Raw genomic sequence first — 21,189 nt, 5'->3', positions numbered from 1 at the left:
CACAACAGTGCTATATTCTCTCCCTTTTACTTGCAAAGTCTAAGGTATAGGCCACTGCACTGCAGCACGCTCTGGACTGAGACACAACTTCTGTTCAGAAGAAGACAGGTTGAGAGATAACAAAAAGTCTTTTGAACAAGTTACAAAAATATTACATCTGCATACTTTGAGAGTGGCCATTCTGACCATGTGAAGTGGTACCTCCTTGTAGTTTTGATTTGCATTTCTCTAGTAATTAGTGATGTTTAGCAATTTTCATGTGCTTTTTGGCCATCTATACATCTTCTTATATGTATTTAGATATTCTGCCCATTTTTTTATGGGGCTATTTGTTTTTTGGATATTGAGCTGAATGAGCTGTTTGTATATTTGGGGATTAATTCCTTGTCAGTTGCTTTGTTTGCAAATATTTTCTCCCATTCTGAGGGTTGTCTTCATTTTGCTTATGATTTCCTTTGCTGTACAAAAGCTTTTAAGCTTAATTAGGTCTCATCTGGTTATTTTGTTTTTATTTTCATTACACTAGGAGGTGAGTCAAAGAGGATCTTGCTGCAATTTATGTCAAAGATTGTTCTGCCTATATTTTTCTCTAAGAACCTTACATTTAGGTTTTTAACCCATTTAGAATTTATTTTTGTGTATGGTGTTAGGGAGTGTCCTAATTTCATTTTTTTACATGTGGCTATCCAGTTTTCCCAGCATCACTTATTGAAGAGACTTTTTTTCTCCATAATTCGAAAAGACAAATGCACTCCAGTATTCACTGCAGCACTGTTTATAATAGTCAGGACATGGAAGCAACCTAAATGTCCATCAACAAAGGAATGGATAAAGAAGATGTGAGATATATATATATATATATATATAAAAATAATGTATTTCTCTAGTAATATATATAATATATAATATTTTATATATATATATATATAAAATGGAGTACTGTGTGCACGTATGTGTGTTAAGTTGCTTCAGTCATGTCTGACTCTTTGTGACCCTATGGACCGTAGCCTACCAGGCTCCTCTGTCCAAGAGATTCTCTAGGCATGAATACTGGAATGCTCTAGGGGATTATCCCTAGGGGATCCTCTCAATCCAGGAATAAAACTTGCATCTCTTTTGTCTTCTGCTTTGGCAAGCAGGTTCTTTACCACTAGGGCCACCAGGGAAGCCCACAGTGTAATATTATTCAGTCATTAAAAAAGAATGAAAGAATGCCATTTGCAGCAGCCTGAATGGAACCAGAGACTGTCATAGTGAGTGATGTAACTCAAACAGACAGACAAATATCATATGATATAGCTTATATGTGGAATCTTAAAAAAAGGAAAACAAATGAGTTTATCTAGCTCAGCGGTTAAAGCGTCTGCCTGCAATGCTGGAGACCTGGGTTCGATCCCTGGGTTGGGAAGATCCCCTGGAGAAGGAAATGGCAACCCACTCCAGTATTCTTGCCTGGAGAATCCCGTGGACGGAGGAGTCTGGTGGGCTACAGTCCACGGGGTCACAAAGAGTCGGACACGACTGAGCGACTTCACTTTCTCTTTCACTTTCATGAGACAGAAACAGAGTTACAGATACAGAAAATAAATATAGCTAAAAGGGGATAAGGGATCAGGGAGGGATATATTGGAAGATTGGGATTGACATATATATGCTGCTGCTGCTAAGTCGTTTCAGTCATGTCCGACTCTGTGCGACCCCAAAGATGGCAGCCCACCAGGCTCCCCTGTCCCTGGGATTTTCCAGGCAAGAGTACTGGAGTGGGTTGCCATTTCCTTCTCCAATGCGTGAAAGTGAAAAGTGAAAGTGAAGTCGCTCAGTCGCTAAGCTGCTAAATCGACTCTTAGCAACCCCATGAACTGCAGCCCACCAGGCTCCTCCGTCCATGGGATCTTCCAGGCAAGAGTACTGGAGTGGGCTGCCATTGCCTTCTCCATATATACTCTACTACATACAAAATAGACAACTGTTAAGTATCTACTGTATAGCACAGGGAAGTCTACTCTGTATTCTGCAATGGCCTGTTTAGGAAAAGAATCTTGAAAAAAGAGTGGATATATGTATAACAGATTCACTTTGCTGTACACCTGAAACTAACACAATACTGTATATCAACTATACTCCAATAAAAATTTAAAAAAAACTATTATATCTGCATAGAAAAAATAAAAAGGTACAGAAGGTCATGATACAAAAAGTTAAAATCTTTTTTCCTTCAACCACTGGTTCTAGTAACAGATGATAGATATTGATTGCAAAGCTTTTCTATGCATTTTCCCAGAAAGTTACCTTTATATCAATATGTGTGCTCTTATTATACAAATTGCACCTTACTCTATACAAAGATTTTATATACAAAAATTGAAGGTGATCACATACGTGTGTCACTTGTTTATTCAGCAGTGCATCTTTCTGTGTCATTATGTATCTAGCTTTTTCATGATTGTATGGAGTAATGGTCTATTTTAATGGTTAAAAATTAAGTTAATATTAAAAAACGGTTCAACATTGTAATAATTATATAAGTATGAAAGCTTGTATGTATGAAAGCCTCTGATTTATAAAAATTCCATCATTAGTAATAGAAATGAGTATTTTACAGGTTATTCTTCATCTTGTTTGCTGTTTAGTATTTCTGTATCAATTATGTTTCAACGTAGGCCTCTGGTAACAGAAACCAGTACAACTTTTATTGCTGTGACATTTTTCTCTTTTCTCATCACAGAATCTCATCCTGGCTTCTTGGCTCCACTGACACTGGTGACTGGAAGCAAGGCTCGCCTTTTCTTCCCTACTCTTGACCTAACCCCAGTCAACCGTGTCCATGCACTTCCGGCACAGTTCTCATCAGCAGACAGTTCCTGCTGGCTCATCTTTTCCCTGCAGTGGGGCTCAGGGCATTAACTAACCCAAGTACCTGGAAGAAAGGAGACGACGAGCTATATAATTAAAAGTCTGTTCCTTCGGTACTGTGCCTTTTCCAGTTCAGCAGTTCTCTCTGAGAAACAGCAACAGAGGCCAAATTATGACTGGCCAACTTCGGACTCTCTGAGTCGCGGCTCCCCGCTGTGGAGTGGGGTCAGGTGTTCCATCAGGATGGAGCCCCTGGACCTGGCAGGCAGTTGAGTGAGCGGCAGAGCTGATTTAGACAGGCGCTCACCCAAACAATAGTACTGAAATTTTTAGTTGGCTCACTCAGCTCGTCTCATTGACGAAAAGTGAAATGTGCTAAGGGGAGTATTATTAGCTTTCAGCTTGCCATAAACTGTTGAGGGAACAAGCCACAAAGGAAATGTTCATCTGCAGCAAGATGATAAACAGGAGGAGGATGCCGACCACGAGGGCGTATTCCTTTTAAGGCTTATGCGTTGCAAACGACATACGCACACATACACGTTGCAAACGACACACACACACGTTGCAAACGACACACACACACGTTGCAAACGACACACACACACGTTGCAAACGACACACACACGCACACACCCCTCCTTAGTATGTGTTTCCCCGAGGGCATATTTTTGCGTAACAATACATTTGGTGAGACCACAGCAGCTGCGTTCTCCCCGCCCCAGAATCGGTGCCCGAGCCCGGCTGCGGCCTCTCCACCGTCACTGCTGCGGCCTCAATCCTCGTCACGGAGGCGGGGGCGGGGGCGGGCAGGCGCGGGAGCGCGGCGGCACCGGAGCATCCGAATTCCCTCCGCGGCCGCCGATTGGGCAGGAGCCGGGAGGCGGTGGCAGCCCCTCGGCTCCGCTCGCGGTAGCTGCAGGGAGGTGGCCATCAGGGCGCGCCGGGCCGGGGGCGCGGGGTCGCCGCCACCGCCTGGGTCCCTCGGCCGAGCCGGCGCTGACACCATGGTGAGTGGTCTCGGCCGCTCGGACCGCGCCTCCCGCCAGCCGGGCCTGGCTGCCTGAGGGAACCGGCCGAGCGCCGAGGAAGCGCGCTGGGGGCCCCGGGAGCGCAGCGCTGGCAGCGGGGCGGCCTTGCGTTTGCCTGCATCCAGAGCGGGTAGACGGGAAAGTCGGGGGTTAGCTGCGGGGGCGGTTGGTGCCTGGCTTCCCGGGTGTCCGCACGGCGCGCGCCTTCCCGAGCTCCGGAAGGGGACGAGCGGCCGAGGCGCAGGGGCGCCCGGCCAGGGCCGGCCCGCGTGTGTGGGTCTGGGCGCTGCGGCCGGAGAGGCGTCGGGCTCGCGCCCCCTCCGCCGAGCTCTCCTGGGGCGCAACCTGCCTTGGCGCGGGGACAGGTGAGCGTGGGAGGGGGTGGCCTGGGGATGGGGCGGACAATGACGGAGACGAGCTGCCCCTGAATGGGGCGGAGGTTGCGCCTCTGTACTACCCCTCCTTAGCACCCGGACCTCAAATAGAGCGGAAGAAGGGGGCAGGGTACTAGGTTCCCCGGCGCCGTGGCGGCAGTTGCGGCGGCCTGGCCCCCAATCCCCTTCCCACCGCAGCCGGTCCCTGACTCTCGGGTCTTCCTGTCCCGCAGTATGGATTCGTGAATCACGCGCTGGAGCTGCTGGTGATCCGCAACTACGGCCCTGAGGTGTGGGAAGACATCAAGTAAGTGTAGGGTCCCCGCGCCCCGCCGCGCCCCCACTTCCTGCCGGAGGCGCGCATCCTCGGAGCAGCCGCGCTCCCACGCTCCCGAGCCTGGCCGGGGGTGGCTGGGTGGGGCGGGGCGGCCCTGGGGTAAGGATCCCCAGGGTCACCGAGGCCTCTCAACCCGGCCGAGCGTGGGAACGCGCTGCCCGTGCCCTGGCGGCTCCCAGGCTCCGAGCCCGGGAGGCTCCCACGCGCAGGGGCCCCGGGGACCGCAGAGGCCTCCGCAGGAACGAATGAAGACGGCTCGCTGGTCGTTCACACAGTTTGCAGACTTGTACGATAAATAGGGAAGCCTTTTCCGTCTGCTGAAATTCACTTTTGAGACTGCCTATCGAGCAACTGTGAGTCGACCTCGTTTATTCGTCTGAAATAAAGTGAATCCCCCACCCCGTTTATTTTTGGTTTCTATTACCGCGGTGAGGCAGGAAGGTATCCTAGTTTTCGTCTGGAGCTGTGAGCCCAGTGCTTGGGATGTGAACGGAAACAGCGCAGCCACTGGGGGTTTCAACCTGCTGCAGTGACGGTCACCAGCTCTCTGAACACCTTGAGCATTTCAGTCCAACAGAGATCTTTTTCTCTCTCTCACTCTGGTAGAATTTGCCTTTCACTTGTACGGTTTGACCACAACCAAGCAGCCACATCAAAAGCCACCATTATGTGGACTTGCATTTTGGGACAGCCCTGTAACTGTCATGTTCAGTTAGAGGGACAGAGAGTGGAGAATCCCAGGGACGGGGGAGCCTGGTGGGCTGCTGTCTATGCGGTCGCACAGAGTCGGACACGACTGATGCGACTTAGCAGCAGCAGCAGCAGAGTGGTACCCAGGTGGACAGAGAACACACTGTTATTATTTACTGTCTTTTCCTGTGCTCACTGATTTCATTTTGTTGTATCAAGTAGGTGATGGCTTTCATGCTGTTTTTTCCTAAGTATATTACAGTTAGTGGCGGTGAATTCTAACAGGCTGTATTATGAAGTTGCACGACAGTGATTTCTTACACAGATCTGTTTCTATGGAAATTACCAGAATTAAATATATAGCAGTAGACTGCAACTTTTCCTTCCCTTGGGTCAGTATCCTTGAGCATTATTTCGTGTTCCCTGAGCCGTTTATGTTACCACGGAGTGCATCTGCATGCTATAAAGAGAAGTAGGGGTTTTGTGATTATGGGGGTCAATCAAATAAGAATCTAGGCACTAAAGCTTACTTTGGGACTTGAACTCTCTACCTTATTACTACCTTCATAATTTTTACTTTGCTTGGCAGATAGTTACAGAGAGGCAGGGATCAAGAGAAAGATTTTTCACAATGTAACCTATGTATAAGACTATTTTAAAGTCATTTTCTTTGTGAATTTATGAAGGCATCATGTATACCAACCATGTGGTAATTTCTCATCCATAAGAGAAATTCCCAAATTTCCTAGTGGATGTGTGATGACAATGAATATATTCAGAATTTTCAGAGCACAGGATAGCTCTTGTGGTTAAACAGTCTTATGCATAATTGGATTTAGAACATGTGTCTTCCTCATTATAGATTTTGATGAAGTCCAATACAGAAATGAAAAATTGTACTTCATAGAGAAAAGTGTAGGAAATTTAGAAATGAAAATTATCAAGTGCTTCATTTATACTGGCCGTATTTTCCACAGAGGTGGTCAGAAATATCTAACGATTTACAAATTCCCTTGATGTGAAACCTTAACTCTGCCAAATCACACTAAGAATGTTCTTGCATTCTTTTTACAAATGTATTAATTTTAGTTAAACATCAATATCTTCTAACTCATGAATTTATTTTTAAGTTTCATCAAACAGTATTCTTCATCTGTTTAAGTGCTAATAATTTAAATCAGATGAAACATTTTTTTTTTTCTGGTAAAATGGAGCAAATCATATGAACCTTTTTCAAGGATTATGTGCCCCTGCAAGAGAAATGCTATTAGTTTTACTAGTGTTTGCAGTTCAGGTATTAAGTTTGACTTTTTTTTATGGTTTCAGCATCCCTCCTGTTAGGGTCCATTTTGTCTTGGATACAATTTAGTATCCGGATGAGAGAACCTTGCTGAGTTTTCTCCATGGAGGGCCTTAGAACAGTTCATTGTTGGGACCCCTGAGGGATCCCTGGAAGAGTATATGCTTAGAGCCTCAGAGATCCTCACTGCCTGGGCCAGGATGGGAGACTTTGGCAGGGTTTAACTTTGAAATGCTCCCTGGGAGATTCTGAGTTCTCCTCTGACCTCACCACCTACTCCAGGGAGGATCTCTGTAGTCATGGGTCCAAGATACTTTCAGTTGTACCTTTTTATGAAAACTGAATATATGAAAAACACTTTTTTTTTCATCTCAGTAAATACCAAACTCCTCTAGCTTCCTTTTTGCACTGTGAAAAGCTATCTAAATTGATGTTTATAAAATTTCATATCATACTCTTTTGGTGTAGGAGGAAATGGCCATCCATCCTTCTTCAGAAAGGGTACCAAACATTTAATGACAAGTAAAATCCAAAGTAACAGATTCCAGACAGAAAATCCTAAATGGTAAGAGCCAGAAATACTTCATTGTAAACTCCCTATCCACTTACACTCTTACCAACAGTATAACCATTTCACAAGAATTTTAAATTCCACTGTTAAAGAAAAAGAAAGATTGTCAAGACTGAGGGTCAGCAAACTTTCTCTTAAAGGGCTAGATAGTAAATATTATAAGTGTTGCAGATCAAGAGTCAATTTTGAAGATATTATGTGTATCATCTTTAAAATGTAACCATTAAAAAATGTAAAAGCCATTCTTAGATCCCAAAATGGCAAAACCCGGCAGTGGGTGGGACTTGACTCACGGATTGTCGTTTGCCCTCTGATCTAGATCATAATTGCATGTAAAAAAGCCAAAGAGACTTCTGAATCTCCCTCAGATCCTGTTTTGTTCGTTTCCTTTCAGTTTTGAGATGGCCCTTTCTGGAAGCCATGCTTCCTAAGTGATGAGAAATATCAATCATTGTTTCAGGAAAACATGAAACCAGGATATATGTGTGCATATATGTGTGTATATATCTAATATATATATATATGTATATATTAGAAAAGCACCTAAATATGTAATTTAATAACCATTTCTGTCACCCTGCCATTGACCCTGGCTAGACTAACATTGATTCAAACTACTGGGTTCAGAATCTTGGTATGAGATTTGGAAATGAACTAATGGCTCTGTTACTTGATAAGTTTTGGAGTGAGTTCCTCTAGAAGACTGCCAGGAAGATGACTCCCCTGTGTAAAGAATGCATACGTATTTGGTATGTTTTTATGTGATTTACCTATACAGGACAGCATACTTTTTTCATTCATTGACTCAAGTCTTCTTTCATTCTCTAGTTAAGCTTATTTTTAAGGAGCATAGTCAAGTGTTTGAGTAATGAGAATAGAAAGTTTATGATATGTTAGTTTCTACTGTATGGCAAAGTGAATTAACTATACATATACATATATCCCCTCTTTTTGGATTTCCTTTCCATTTAGGTCACCACAGAGCACTGAGTAGAGTTCCCTGTGCTGTACCGTAGATTTTCATTAGTTATCTATTTTATGCATACTATCAATAGTGTATATATGTCAATCCCAATCTCCCAATTATTTCCATCCTCCTTTTCCCCCTTGGTATTCATGAATTTGTTTTCTACATCTGTCTGTTTCTGCTTTGCAAACAAGATCATTTATATTCCAATAAAAAATAATTTAAAAAAAAAGGCTGAATAGAATCACCTCCAAATAGCAATTGAGAACAAAGAGTGGCAGAACTTCCATGTTTTATGTATTAGTTTTTGTTTATTTTGGTTTTTCTTTTCTTTTTTAGCATTTTTAAATTGAAGTATAGTTGACTTACAGTCTCATGTTGATTTCAGGTATATAGAACAGTAATTCATTTATACATAAATATATGTGTGTATGTATATATTCATTTTCGGAGAAGGCAATGGCAACCCACTCCAGTACTCTTGCCTGGAAAATCCATGGAGAGAGGAGCCTGGTAGGCTACAGTCCATGGGGTCGCTAAGAGTCCAACACGACTGAGCAACTTCACTTTCACTTTTCACTTTCATGCATTGGAGAAGGACATGGCAACCCACTCCAGTGTTCTTGCCTGGAGAATCCCAGGGACGGGGAAGCTTGGTGGGCTGCCGTCTATGGGGTCACACAGAGTCAGACACGACTGAAGCGACTTAACAGCAGCATATATTCATTTTCAGACACTTTTTTTCTTACAAGTTATTATAAAATACTGAGTATAGTTTCCTGTGCTCTATCTTTCTTTTTCATCTTCTTTTTTTCACAAAGGAAACCCATGTTGATTTGGAAAGCTTCCCCCAAAATGTGTATGATATAATCCTTGCTTTCAAATACAGTCTAGAGATATCAGACTGTTTCTAATCTTATTATATCTTGATTTTTTTTGCCTGTAACTCAAATGTGGAAACATTTGGCTGTTGGACAGTATATTCTGATCTTCCAGTTTTGAAAATAATGCTCCTTGGTGAATTTGCTAATCACGAATTAATCATTATGGTTCATGTAAGCAGATGCTTGGCTGTAGGCTAGTTATATGTGACTTTCCCAGTTGCATAAACTTCCCAAGACTAAACTCTATAAGGAAATGGATAATAACTACTTCATGGGGTTTTATATTGAATGATGTCTGCAAAGTGCTTAACACAGTTCTTGATGAATAAGTGCTTAGTAAATGGTAGCTGTTACTTGTGTTACTCTAGAACCAGAGTTTTCAGGTTTTCCCTTTCCAGGTCCCCTGAAAGATAAGAAGCACCCTTACATGACAATAACTGATTGATTCCGCATACTATAGCTGTTTAAGTGTGCACTCATTGCTCTAGGACAGGTAGTGACTTCTTGTCATTTGACTTTCTCTTTCCCTTTCTCCATCTCATGCAGCTGGTACCTGCCCTTTGGATTTGAGGTGCTCTGAAATGCTCATCTTCTCCTTCCCAGCTCTGAGCACTTTCATTTCTTACTATGATGGCCCCCATCGAGTTTTCTGCGTCTGACTGGTCCCACTTCTCCCCCTTCTGCACATTATGGGAAGACTTAATCTCATGATGTTTTTCTGCTGAAGCTTTACTTTGGAATCAATCCTACATTATATTCTTCCACCTCCCAGTCTCTATCTGTTATTTGAAGATGCAGTGTATGTTCTTTTTCTTTTTTTTTAATTCATTAGTTTTTAATATTTTGGATCCCATGTGTAAGTCATAACATACTGTATTTGACTTTCTTTGTCTGACATTTCACTGAGCATCATACCCTCCAGTTCATCCATGTTATTGCAAATGGCAGAATTTTATTCATTTTTATGGCTAGTAATATCCCATTGTATATATATATTGCATCTTCTTTATCTATTCATCTGTTGATGGACACTTAGGTTGTTTCTATATGCTCTTTTTTTGATTTAGTTTTGTATTTTAGGCTGTACCATGCAGCATGCAGGATCTTAGTTTCCCTACCAGGAATTGAACCTGTGCCCTCTGCATTGGGGGTGTGGAGTCTTAAACACTGGACTGCCAAGGAAGTCCTCGTATGCTCTTAATATTCATTTTATCAAAACAAAACCAAGTCAAGTACCATATTTTGCCTTGTTTTAATCAGATTTTCATATACCCGTGGCAATATAATTAAATTTTTATACCTTCCTGTATTCTTGCTCAAGTGGGTTTTAAAATATTAAATCCTTTTTATTATAAAAGCTGTTTAAAATTTCCGAAGTCCTCTCCTCACTAATTTCACATGAGTGCCACAATACCCATTTGAAGTAAGAAAGGCCTTTCTAGCTCATTTTTTTCCAACTTTATTGAGATATAATTGGCACATAACACTGTGTAAGTTTAATGTGTTTTATGTATGGTTTAGACACATTTTTAAATTGCAGAACGATTCCCACCATAATATTCACTGAAACTTCCATCCTGTGGCATAGTGACTATTTTTTGTGGTGAGAAGGTTTAAAACCTACTCTCTTAGCAGCGTTTAAGTCTGGGATACAGTGTTAGCTGTAATCACCAAGCTGTGCACTGATACCCAGACCTATTCATCTTGTAACTGGTTGTCTGTACTCTTGGAGCAACACCTCCCTGTTTCCCCACTTCCAACCCTACTGACCACTCTACACTGTTTCTCTGAGTTTGTCTGTTTTACTTTCTACATAAATAAGTGAGCTCAGTGCTCTTTGTTTAATGATAAAGTTGAGTCTCAGGAGGTGGAATGACTGTCTAAGGAATGACGTCAGAAAACTGTAGACTCAGACCAGGCTCTGCTCTTCTGATGGCAGATCTTCTGTTCCTTTTAAGATAGAAAGTGTGAAAAGTGTTAGTTGCTCAGTCATGTCTGACTCTTTGTGACCCCATGGACTGTAGCCCACCAGTCTCCTCTGTCCATGGAATTCTCCAGACAAGAATACTGGAGTGGGTTGCCATTTCCTTCTCCAGGAGATCTTCTCAACCCAGGGATTGAACCTGGGTGTCCTGCTTTGAAGGCAGATTCTTTACTGTCTGAACCACGGGCACAATACCAAAAAAATAGGAGCTAATGAAGTGACATACAAACATGAAGCCATATTCATTTCATCCCCAGAAACTTCCTCAGTACAAATAAATGAATACATTGCTTTAAAAAATAGGTGAACTAGATAATTGTTACAATCAAGACCTTTTTCTTTAGAAAGACCTGCTGGTCAACCTGGAAGGTGGAGGGAGGCCCAATGCGTCCACTGGAAGCCACCTATGCCTGTGGAACTGGGTGCTTAGGGCAGACCCCTTTTCATGACCCCCAGGGAACCCGAGGTCCTAATCTCAGGGCCTTTCTTTGATGGTCTGAAGTATCCCCCAGCCAAACAATCTGGGTTTTTGTTTTCCTTATATCTGTCATCTTTGCGAAATTGAAAAAAAATCATAGATGCATATTACTTAATTACGTGTCAGAGGAGGAGCTTTGTCCATTAACAGGAGTGGCTGAGGAGTGGCCTGAGGATCTGTATTCCCCTCTCATTCCCAGACCTGCATGGATGAACATTGACTGACCTTGGTCCTGGTCCCCACAAACAATGTCCTTCCTTCCCTTGCTGCTCTCCAGAGTGAGAAGGTCTTGCAGATGTTTCTTGTCAGTATGTTGGAAAGTGATGGTCATAGTTGATACTGTGCAGACATCACCAGGAAAACACACTTAAGGAAAACTCTAGAACCGGCCCCATTCAGAGGCTGATGACTGCCAGGATATAGGGCCGGGGGGCTTTTCCATCGTTGCTTTGTTTCTTTGTTCATTCAACAGAAAACAGGGGAAACAGTGTCTCTGTTTATGTCTGGCCAAGTGGAGTGGCTTTTTCTATATTGATACTGAGATTAGAGGCGTCTACTATATGAAAAAGGGAAACTTTTTTTTATGTGTAAGAAATTTTATTGTGATACAGACATTTTTCTTATAGGAATGTAGCTTAAAGAGTAATTTAAAGTATATAGAAGGATTTAACCATAACGATATTGAACACAGTCCCTTATAATAGCAAAGTAGTAGGAACAGTGAAACTAATCAAAGATAGAGAACTGTTTATTTGTATACTGGTTTTAAAAGGTGTTTCAGAGAAATATAAGACACAACAAGGAAGAGGTGATCTGACACGCATTTTAAAAGGAAACGGATCAGTATTTCTTGAGAGACCCGACAAATTTTTTCATCGAAAGTTTATTAATGAAATTAATTCAAAGTTAATGTCTTTGAAATTACTGAGATAATTATGGATTCAAATGCAGTACTAAGAATTGATGGTCAGAAGCCATGACCTTCTTTCCCCTAGTATGTTTCAAACTGTAGTATAATGACATTAATACATCCATCTTATTCGTATTTTTCAGTTTTACTTAAAACCCTTTATGTGTATCTGTTTGATTTTATCACATGCACAGGTTCACATATCCACAACCACAGTCAAGATACAGAACATTTCCATCACCACAAGGATCCCTCATGTTGTCCTTTATAACCTGGAAAGGGAAACATTCTGACACGTTTATTGTTCCTTTTTGTTACTGTGCATTTGGTTGTGCTGGAGAGTCTGATCTGTTGCCACTTATTGTTGAGTCATGAAATGCTACCTTGTTCCTCTGACCACAGAGATTCTTTGTGGTCAGTCTTCAAATCAGCCAAACATGGGAACGATCAGCCCTCAAGCCCCACTTGCTCTCAGCACCCTAGCCTCGTGGGCAAGTTTTCAAACCAGTTTTCAAGTTCCTCAACCAGGCTGACCTTTCCCATCCAGGAGGGCGACACCTGTGCTTGGAAGGGTCTCACTCCATGCTCCCCACTCCTGCCCCCAAATGAAAATATTTCCCAGCCTTAAGGAGGTGAGAAAAAAATCTTACTTTTTTATTTTTTACATTTTTATCTTTAAAATTGAGGTATAGTTGTCTTACAATGTTGTGTTGGTTTCTGCTGTACAATGAAGTGAATCAGCCGTATGTATACATACATCCCCTCCCTCTTGAGCCTCCTTCCCCCCCTGACCCCTGCCATCTCGTCACAGAGTGCCAGGCTGGGCTCCCTGTGTTATACAGCAGCTTCGCACTGGCTGTGGTTTATGTATATTGGTGGAGATATGTCAATCCTACTGTTTCAATTCGTCTGACACCCCCAACCCATGTCCACATGTCTGTTCTATGTGTCTGTGTGTGTGCTCAGTCGTGTCCGACTCTTTTGCAACCCCAATGGACTGTAGCCCACCAGACTTCTCTGTCCATGGGATTTTCCATGCAAGAACACTGGAGTTGGTTGCCATTTTCTACTTCAGGAGATCTTCCCGACCCAGGGATTGAACCCGGGTCTCCCACATTGCAGGCAGATTCTTTTACCACTAGCGCCACCTCTACAAATCTTACTTAAGGTACGGCTTCTTTCACCTCCAGAACTGTACTTTTCCTTCATAGTACGCGCACAAGTTTCTACTTACTTATTTGTGCTGTTATTTGATTGCTCTCTGTCTTATCCCACCAAGCTGTAGCATCTATAGCTAGCAGAAGGCCTCTGTGTGTGTGTGTAATATATGTGCATTAATTATCTTTCAGATTTTCAGAGAATAGAGCACGTCTGTATGTATCACACGTATTTCTTTCCTGTAACAAGGATTTACTATGTCAGAATGGTGACATCTTCAGCTTCTATTTAATAAAATATAAGCTCTGTTGAAATGGGCATTTCTTATATAAGCAATAGCAGAAGATATAGCAGTAAATTATAACATCTCTATTTGGAAGGGTCAGAGTTCACACATGGATATAATAAAAGGATTAAGAACACTGCTTTTGGATTACCAATTGCATAAACCCTCAAGACACTGGGTTGGATTCAGGACAAGACTGACTCCTTTAGCAAGTGTCTCAAAGGCAGGCCTGTGTGGTTCTGTTTAAAGGCTGTGTCTAGATTGTAGATGGGCTTCCCTGGTGGCTCAGCTGGTAAAGAATCTTGCAATGTGGGAGACCTGGGTTCAATCCTTGGGTTGGGAAGATCCCTTGGAGAAGGGAAAGGTTACCCACTCCAGTATTCTGGCCTAGAATTCCATGGACTGTAGTCCATGGGGTCACAAAGAGTCGGACATGACTGAGCGACTTTCACTTTCACTTTCAGACTGTAGGTAGATGTCTATGATGCTGAAAGTAAATTTTGAAACCGGATGAGGATGCTCCCCAGGACCTGCAGTATTGACTCTAACAGCTCATGTACGTAGGACACTCACCATGTGTTCTGCAGTCGTGGTCCTTTTTAGGCTTCGTTCTTGTTAACTCACATAATCCTCACGCCCACCTAGAGGACAGATTTGTTCTTATTCTTATTTTAGAAATGAGGGAACTGAGGCTTCATGACTAACTCCTACCTCAAGCCACCCATGTCTTAATCATCAGAGCAGAGACTGGGGCACAGGTGGGCTTGTAATGATAGTACTATGTGCTTTCCCGTAAACACGAAGGACTCAACAAGTTTCTCTTTTCCAAAGACAACATAGCATGAGGATGGGCAGCATACATGTGTGTTACTACTACTGTCTTTGTTTTTGTTTTCCTATACTTTTCACGCACTTGTGCAGGTACATGTGGTTGTTACATTTTTAAAGGTGGATTTACTCAGAAATAGGGCTTCCCAGGTGGCACGAGTGGTAAAGAACCTGCCTATGCAGGAGACATAAGAGACTTGGGTTTGATCCCTGGGTTGGGAAGATCTTCTGGAGGAGGGCATGGCAACCCACTCCAGTATTTTTGCCTGGAGAATCCTCATAGACAGAGGAGCCTGGCAGGCTACAGTCCATAGGGTCACAAAGAGTCAGACATGATTGAAGCGACTTAGCACGTACTCAGAAATAGAACATCTACATCTACAAAGAATATCAGAGATTCAGGACTTTTGAGCAGCTTGTGCGGTTTTGGAAACACTCTGAGCTGTGGTGCTTGTGAGCAGAGTTCAGGATGAAGGACACACAGGGCTGAAGGAGTCATTTGTCTTATGAAGCTGCTGAACAGGGCTCCTTTGAAATGTTTGAGATTGTGTTTTCAGAACTGGGACAATTTTCTTATGAGATTGTCTTGTGCCACCACTGGACATAGTCAGAAAAAAATACCGTTATGTATCCAGAGTGGGTCTTTGGTTAAACCTGTGTTGCCTGTGAAAGGATGACTGTCATCACTTACAGGACTTGGATGAATGAAGACACTGGCCTTGGAGGACTGACCTGCACCATCTGGTGAGTGGTCAGAGCATAAGGCCTCTCTCCTCCAAATCCCCTCAACTTAGTGTCTTCTTTAGGGACTCAGGCTTCCCTGGTGGCTCAGACAGTAAAAATGTCTGCCTGCAATGCGGGAGACCTGGGTTTGATTCCTGGGTCGGGAAGATCCCCTGGAGAAGGAAATGGCAATCCACTCCAGCACTCTTGCCTGGAAAATCCCATGGATGGAGGAGCCTGATAGGCTACGGTCCATGGGGTCACAAAGAGTTGGACACGACTGAGCGACTTCACTTTCACTTTCTTTCACTTTCACTTTAGGGACTCAGACTTTCTGGGAATCTTCAGATCATGCTATTGAAAATCGAGGGGCCGTTAATACTTCACAACTGCTCCCAGAAAAGCAGTGTAGATTTTTAATTTGTAAATGACATAAGTAGTTATTATCTGTGCTTCATGGTGGGAGGTTTTAATTTTAATGATTGGACACAACCCAGCCTTGAGGATGTCCTTACCTCTCTGTAAATTAGACAGACCATCCTGGGATTTATTGTCAAGACTCTGCATACTGTCTTTAAATACAGCTTGTGGTGGGGTAACAGTGTTTATAGGATCAGCAGCCCTGGGAGCTGTCATGAGTCGGGTTGATTGATATGAGCTGATTTTTCTGCCTGAGACCAGACTTTGAGACTCCTGTATTCAAGACGCCTGTGGTTAGCCTCTCTGGTATTAGAATTCCTGTTCTCACACCTCCCTAGGAAGCTTCTTTGCCTACTAGCCCCCAGTTTCTGTAGTATACTTAACTTACCTGAAAGTTTTATAATAGCAGGAACTCAGCATCAGAATATGAATTCAGTTTCTGTCCATTCACATCCCTTAGGCAAGGAAAATCCCTTAGGTTTGAGTTCTGAGAAATGCTGCCTGGATATTTCTCACAGCTTTTATACCTACTTAAAAAAGATAAATAGTAAAGACATCCCTCAGTTTGAGAATAAATTGGACTTCTACCAGTAATGTTTGATTGTTTGATTTTTGGTAGGAAGTTTGGAAATGTGTGGAGGATATTTAATTAATTCATTTCTTTTAAAACATGCACACATTCACTGAGTGCATATTCTAATCTAAGCACCTGTGTTTAGACATTAGTGATTAAAAACAAAACCAAAACCACAAAAATCCTACCATAATAAACATGCCCTTGTGGGAAAAGGTAATTTGTGTAAGTAAATGATCAATTTAAATTCCAGCAAATAGCCATCTCAAAAGTAAGTAGGAAATCAGTTGCTCCTGGGAAAATTTTTCATGGGCACAGGCTCAATTTTCAAATACTTTTTATGGCCACAAATGTATAGAATAGAATTGTTTCCTGTTTTGTCTCCAGGTGAAAGTCAGGACTTTATTTTTAAAGCTCTTTGGAGAGATGGAGCTTGCTTTGTTTTGGCTGCCTGAAGTCATGCATTCTGTCAGCTAATGACACATTGCGTACAGCTTTGGTTTAATGGTTTGGATGCTGAGTGGACCCTCCCCCCTTCTTCCACTCGCTGTTTCCTTGTCCTCCTCCTGCTCCCTGCTCCATCTTCCCCACCTTCTGACTCTTGCCAGTTAGATGTTTGGGGCATTGAGTGTGTGAAGAGCCCTCTCCCTAGATGGGTTGTGCTGCTGTTGCTTGGTTCTGCCTATGAGGAGTGAGCTTGCGCGTCCTCTGGGGACATGGGGTGAGGCTGGTCCTTCTTCCCCCTGCTGTGCAAGGGAAGGCTGTGACCTGGGATGCAGATGAAACCAGGTCATCATCTTTCTATCTGGGTTTACTTGGTTGAAGAAAATGCCCTTTTACCTCATCTGGACTCACTTAGGCCAACTTAAAACAAAGCTCTCTCTAAATATTTATCACTGTCTGCAGATTTCTTTCATAAAATAATGCGCTAGCCAGAAAGAGCTAATGCTTAACCCCCAAACAATTGTTAAGTATACAGGTAAAGATAACACACCCTGCTGTTAGTCACACTGGAAATTGTGGAAACCTATATTTGTTTGGGTTTATCCAAGGGATTTTTATAATTATGGGAAACAACAGAATGTAATCACACAAACCCAGATCATTTGATGATAGCAGTTTCATTGATTGCCATTTGATAGATAAACAGTATTGAATACAATTTAAACCAATTTGCCTATGGCTTGATATGGTACTTTTTTGTCACCTAAAAATCATTGGAGGAGAAAAAGTCTTTGATTTTCAGGAAAGTTTTCTATCATATTTCTCAGAGAAGCCTGTGTTTTCCTCACATGTAAAAAAAGTATGCTTTAAAATGTATCAACATACAAAACAAAATTGATGCTCAAAAATATATTCTGAATAAACAATGAGTCTATAAAATTTGGTCAAGGTGTATGGCAGAATTTGGGTAATTTAAGCACAAAAGGAACTCTACATGTAAAAAATAAATCAAATATTGTTAGAAATGATGTATCTGTATGTTTGATTGATCCTTTGCTTTTAATGAGAAAAACACTTGAAAGTTGTGGGATGAGAAAGTGAAGGACAGAGAATAAGGTAATATTACCTAGATTATGGACGGTGTTCATGTGATCTGAATAGTAGCTCACATCCCAACTTATCCTACATTTGTTGGTCACCCTCTGTGATTCTGGGTAGCTGGTGAAAACACATTTTCTTCCCTCAGAGATCAGGTACATCTGAGGGATTGTTGTTATCACATCTGTGCTCTCTAGAGGCCAAAATGTTTGGCAGCATAGAGTCTGAACAAGCCTAACTTTACCTTTAAGTTAGAAGAAAAGCAGTGTTGAGAATTGAGACATTCTCTCAAAATGTCTACTGGCTCCAGTGCAAGTTGCTGGAGAGTAATTTTTTGGATATTTACTTCTTTTGCACTGTAAATTCTCCTGCTCAGTTTAATGGAGGAAACCAATTATCAATGAAATGTTTGTAATATCCTCAATTAGCTTTTACTCCGAAAAAGGAAGAATTTGAAGAATGGGCTACAGAAAGAATTGAGCTGGGTCCAGAGAGATTAGATCCTAGACATAAATGGTCTCCTGGAGCCTCTGCTCGGACATAACTTCAGGATGCCTCGCATGGTCACTACATACCCTTGCATCCTGCCCCTCCTCCTACATCCCCACTTGTCCCTTCATCCTGATCTCATAATAAATTATAAAATTTGCATATATATTATGTAAACATAATAACTTATACAGATTGTAATAATATATGACCTTAATACTTCCCTGGTGGCTCAGAGGTTAAAGTGTCTGCCTCCAATGCGGGAGACCCGGGTTCGATCTCTGGGTTGGGAAGATCCCCTGGAGAAGGAAATGGTAACCCACTCCAGTATTCTTGCCTGGAGAATCCCATGGATGGAGAAGCCTGGTAGGCTACAGTCCACGGGGTTGCAAAGAGTCGGACACGACCCAGCGACTTCACTATACACTATGACCTTAATAACATATGCTTATTGTTTGTTTCCACCAGCTAAAGTGTAAACTCTAGGAGGACACGGATCTTTATGTTTCATTCATTGATACATTAAACATGCTCTGAAGAGTGCATGGAGCATAATAGATATTCAGTTATTTGTGGCAAGACTTCTCCCCCAGGGGAAAAAAAGAAAAAGGGTGACCCAAAGATTTCTGAGATGAAAGCAAATAAGGAATACTAAGTTTATTGAATAATTTATCGGAATTCAGTGTGAAATTTTTGAGAGGGTGATTATTTCCTTTCACGTACTACTATTTATACTTTAGGCTCCCTCCAGGGAGCATGTTGGGCTGATTATTCCAGGAAGTAAGGCTTAAAAGATAAGGGTACTTATTTTATTAAGGCAAGAAAAAGAAGAGTGATGCATTGACTCATGGTTAGGGGATTTCTAGGGAAATGGCCATTTCTCTGCTTTATGCAGAATTTTGTATTCTGTTTAACAGTTATGAATTGATGACTGTTTCTGAAAATCTAAGTGCATTACAAAAATTTATGTTTGATTTATTCCAGTTGGAAGAAAAAAAGTAGGGCATAGTGAGAGCATGAGTTAATTTGTTCTTTATTATATATTTAATTTAAAAATTTTTATATTTTATTAAATACCCTATCACCAGTGTTTTATAGTTTTCTATATATAGGTCTTTAGTTTCTTTAGGTAGATATATTCCTAAGTATTTTATTCTTTCCGTTGCAATGGTGAATGGAATTTTTTCCTTAATTTCTCTTTCTATTTTCTCATTATTAGTGTATAGGAATGCAAGGGATTTCTGTGTGTTGATTTTATATCCTGCAACTTTACTATATTCATTGATTAGTTCTAGTAGTTTTCTGGTGGAGTCTTTAGGGTTTTCTGTGTAGAGGATCATGTCATCTGCAAACAATAAGAGTTTTACTTCTTCTTTTCCAATTTGGATTCCTTTTATTTCTTCTTCTGCTCTGATTGCTGTGGCCAAAACTTCCAAAACTATGTTGAATAGTAATGGTGGATTGGAAGAATCAATATAGTGAAAATGAGTATACTACCCAAAGCAATTTATAGATTCACTGCAATCCCTATCAAGCTACCAATGGTATTCTTCACAGAGCTAGAACAAATAATTTCACAATTTGTATGGAAATACAGAAAACCTCGAATAGCCAAAGCTATCTTGAGAAAGAAGAATGGAACTGGAGGAATCAACCTGCCTGACTTCAGGCTCTACTACAAAGCCACAGTCATCAAGACAGTATGGTACTGGCACAAAGACAGAAATATAGATCAATGGAACAAAATAGAAAGCCCAGAGATAAATCTACGCACATATGGACACCTTATCTTTGACAAAGGAGGCAAGAATATACAATGGATTAAAGACAATCTCTTTAACAAGTGGTGCTGGGAAAACTGGTGGACCACTTGTAAAAGAATGAAACTAGAGCACTTTCTAACACCATACACAAAAATAAACTCAAAATGGATTAAAGGTCTAAATGTAAGACCAGAAACTATAAAACTCCTAGAGGAGAACATAGGCAAAACACTCTCTGACATACATCACAGCAGGATCCTCTATGACCCACCTCCCAGAATATTGTAAATAAAAGCAAAAATAAACAAATGGGACCTAATTAAACTTAAAAGCTTCTGCACAACAAAGGAAACTATAAGCAAGGTGAAAAGACAGTGAAAAGAATGGGAGAAAATAATAGCAAATGAAGCAACAGACAAACAACTAATCTCAAAAATATACAAGCAACTCCTACAGCTCAATTCCAGAAAAATAAATGACCCAATCAAAAAATGGGCCAAAGAACTAAACAGACATTTCTCCAAAGAAGACATACAGATGGCTAACAAACAGATGAAAGGATGCTCAACATCACTCAGTATCAGAGAAATGCAAATCAAAACCACTATGAGGTACCATTTCACGCCAGTCAGAATGGCTGTGATCCAAAAGTCTACAAACAATAAATGCTGGAGAGGGTGTGGAGAAAAGGGAACTCTCTTACACTGTTGGTGGGAATGCAAACTAGTACAGCCACTATGGAGAACAATGTGGAGATTCCTTAAAAAACTGGAATAGAACTGCCTTATGATCCAGCAATCCCACTGCTGGGCATACACACTGAGGAAACCAGAAGGGAAAGAGACATGTGTACCCCAGTGTTCATCGCAGCACTGTTTATAATAGCCAGGACATGGAAGCAACCTAGATGTCCATCAGCAGATGAATGGATAAGAAAGCTGTGGTACATATACACAATGGAGTATTACTCAGCCATTAAAAAGAAATACATTTGAATCAGTTCTAATGAGGTGGATAAAACTGGAGC

At 41.6% G+C, this 21,189-nt stretch overlaps 1 protein-coding gene across 3 annotated transcripts in view; it reads left to right on the top strand.

Moving 5' to 3' along the window:
* Nucleotides 1-3,752: 3,752 nt before the first annotated feature.
* GUCY1B1 (guanylate cyclase 1 soluble subunit beta 1) overlaps nt 3,753-21,189 on the top strand; it is a 62,759-nt gene continuing 45,322 nt past the window's right edge. Inside the window, exons 1-2 of one of the 3 annotated variants that reach the window (XM_086346995.1) lie at nt 3,753-3,863; nt 4,492-4,565. In XM_086346995.1, the coding sequence (XP_086203121.1) occupies nt 3,861-3,863; nt 4,492-4,565 (77 nt within the window). In that variant the 5' untranslated portion in view covers nt 3,753-3,860. Of the gene's footprint in view, nt 4,250-4,491; nt 4,566-4,631; nt 4,949-21,189 lie in introns of those variants that run through there. The other 2 variants (XM_086346996.1, XM_086346997.1) reach the window with 2 other exon arrangements.

The sequence above is a fragment of the Bos grunniens genome, chromosome 17 (assembly GCF_055505025.1).
Source record: "Bos grunniens cultivar Pamir isolate PY7600 chromosome 17, Bosgru_T2T1.0, whole genome shotgun sequence".
NCBI lineage: Eukaryota > Metazoa > Chordata > Mammalia > Artiodactyla > Bovidae > Bos > Bos grunniens.
This window is presented reverse-complemented; position numbering and strand designations above follow the sequence as displayed.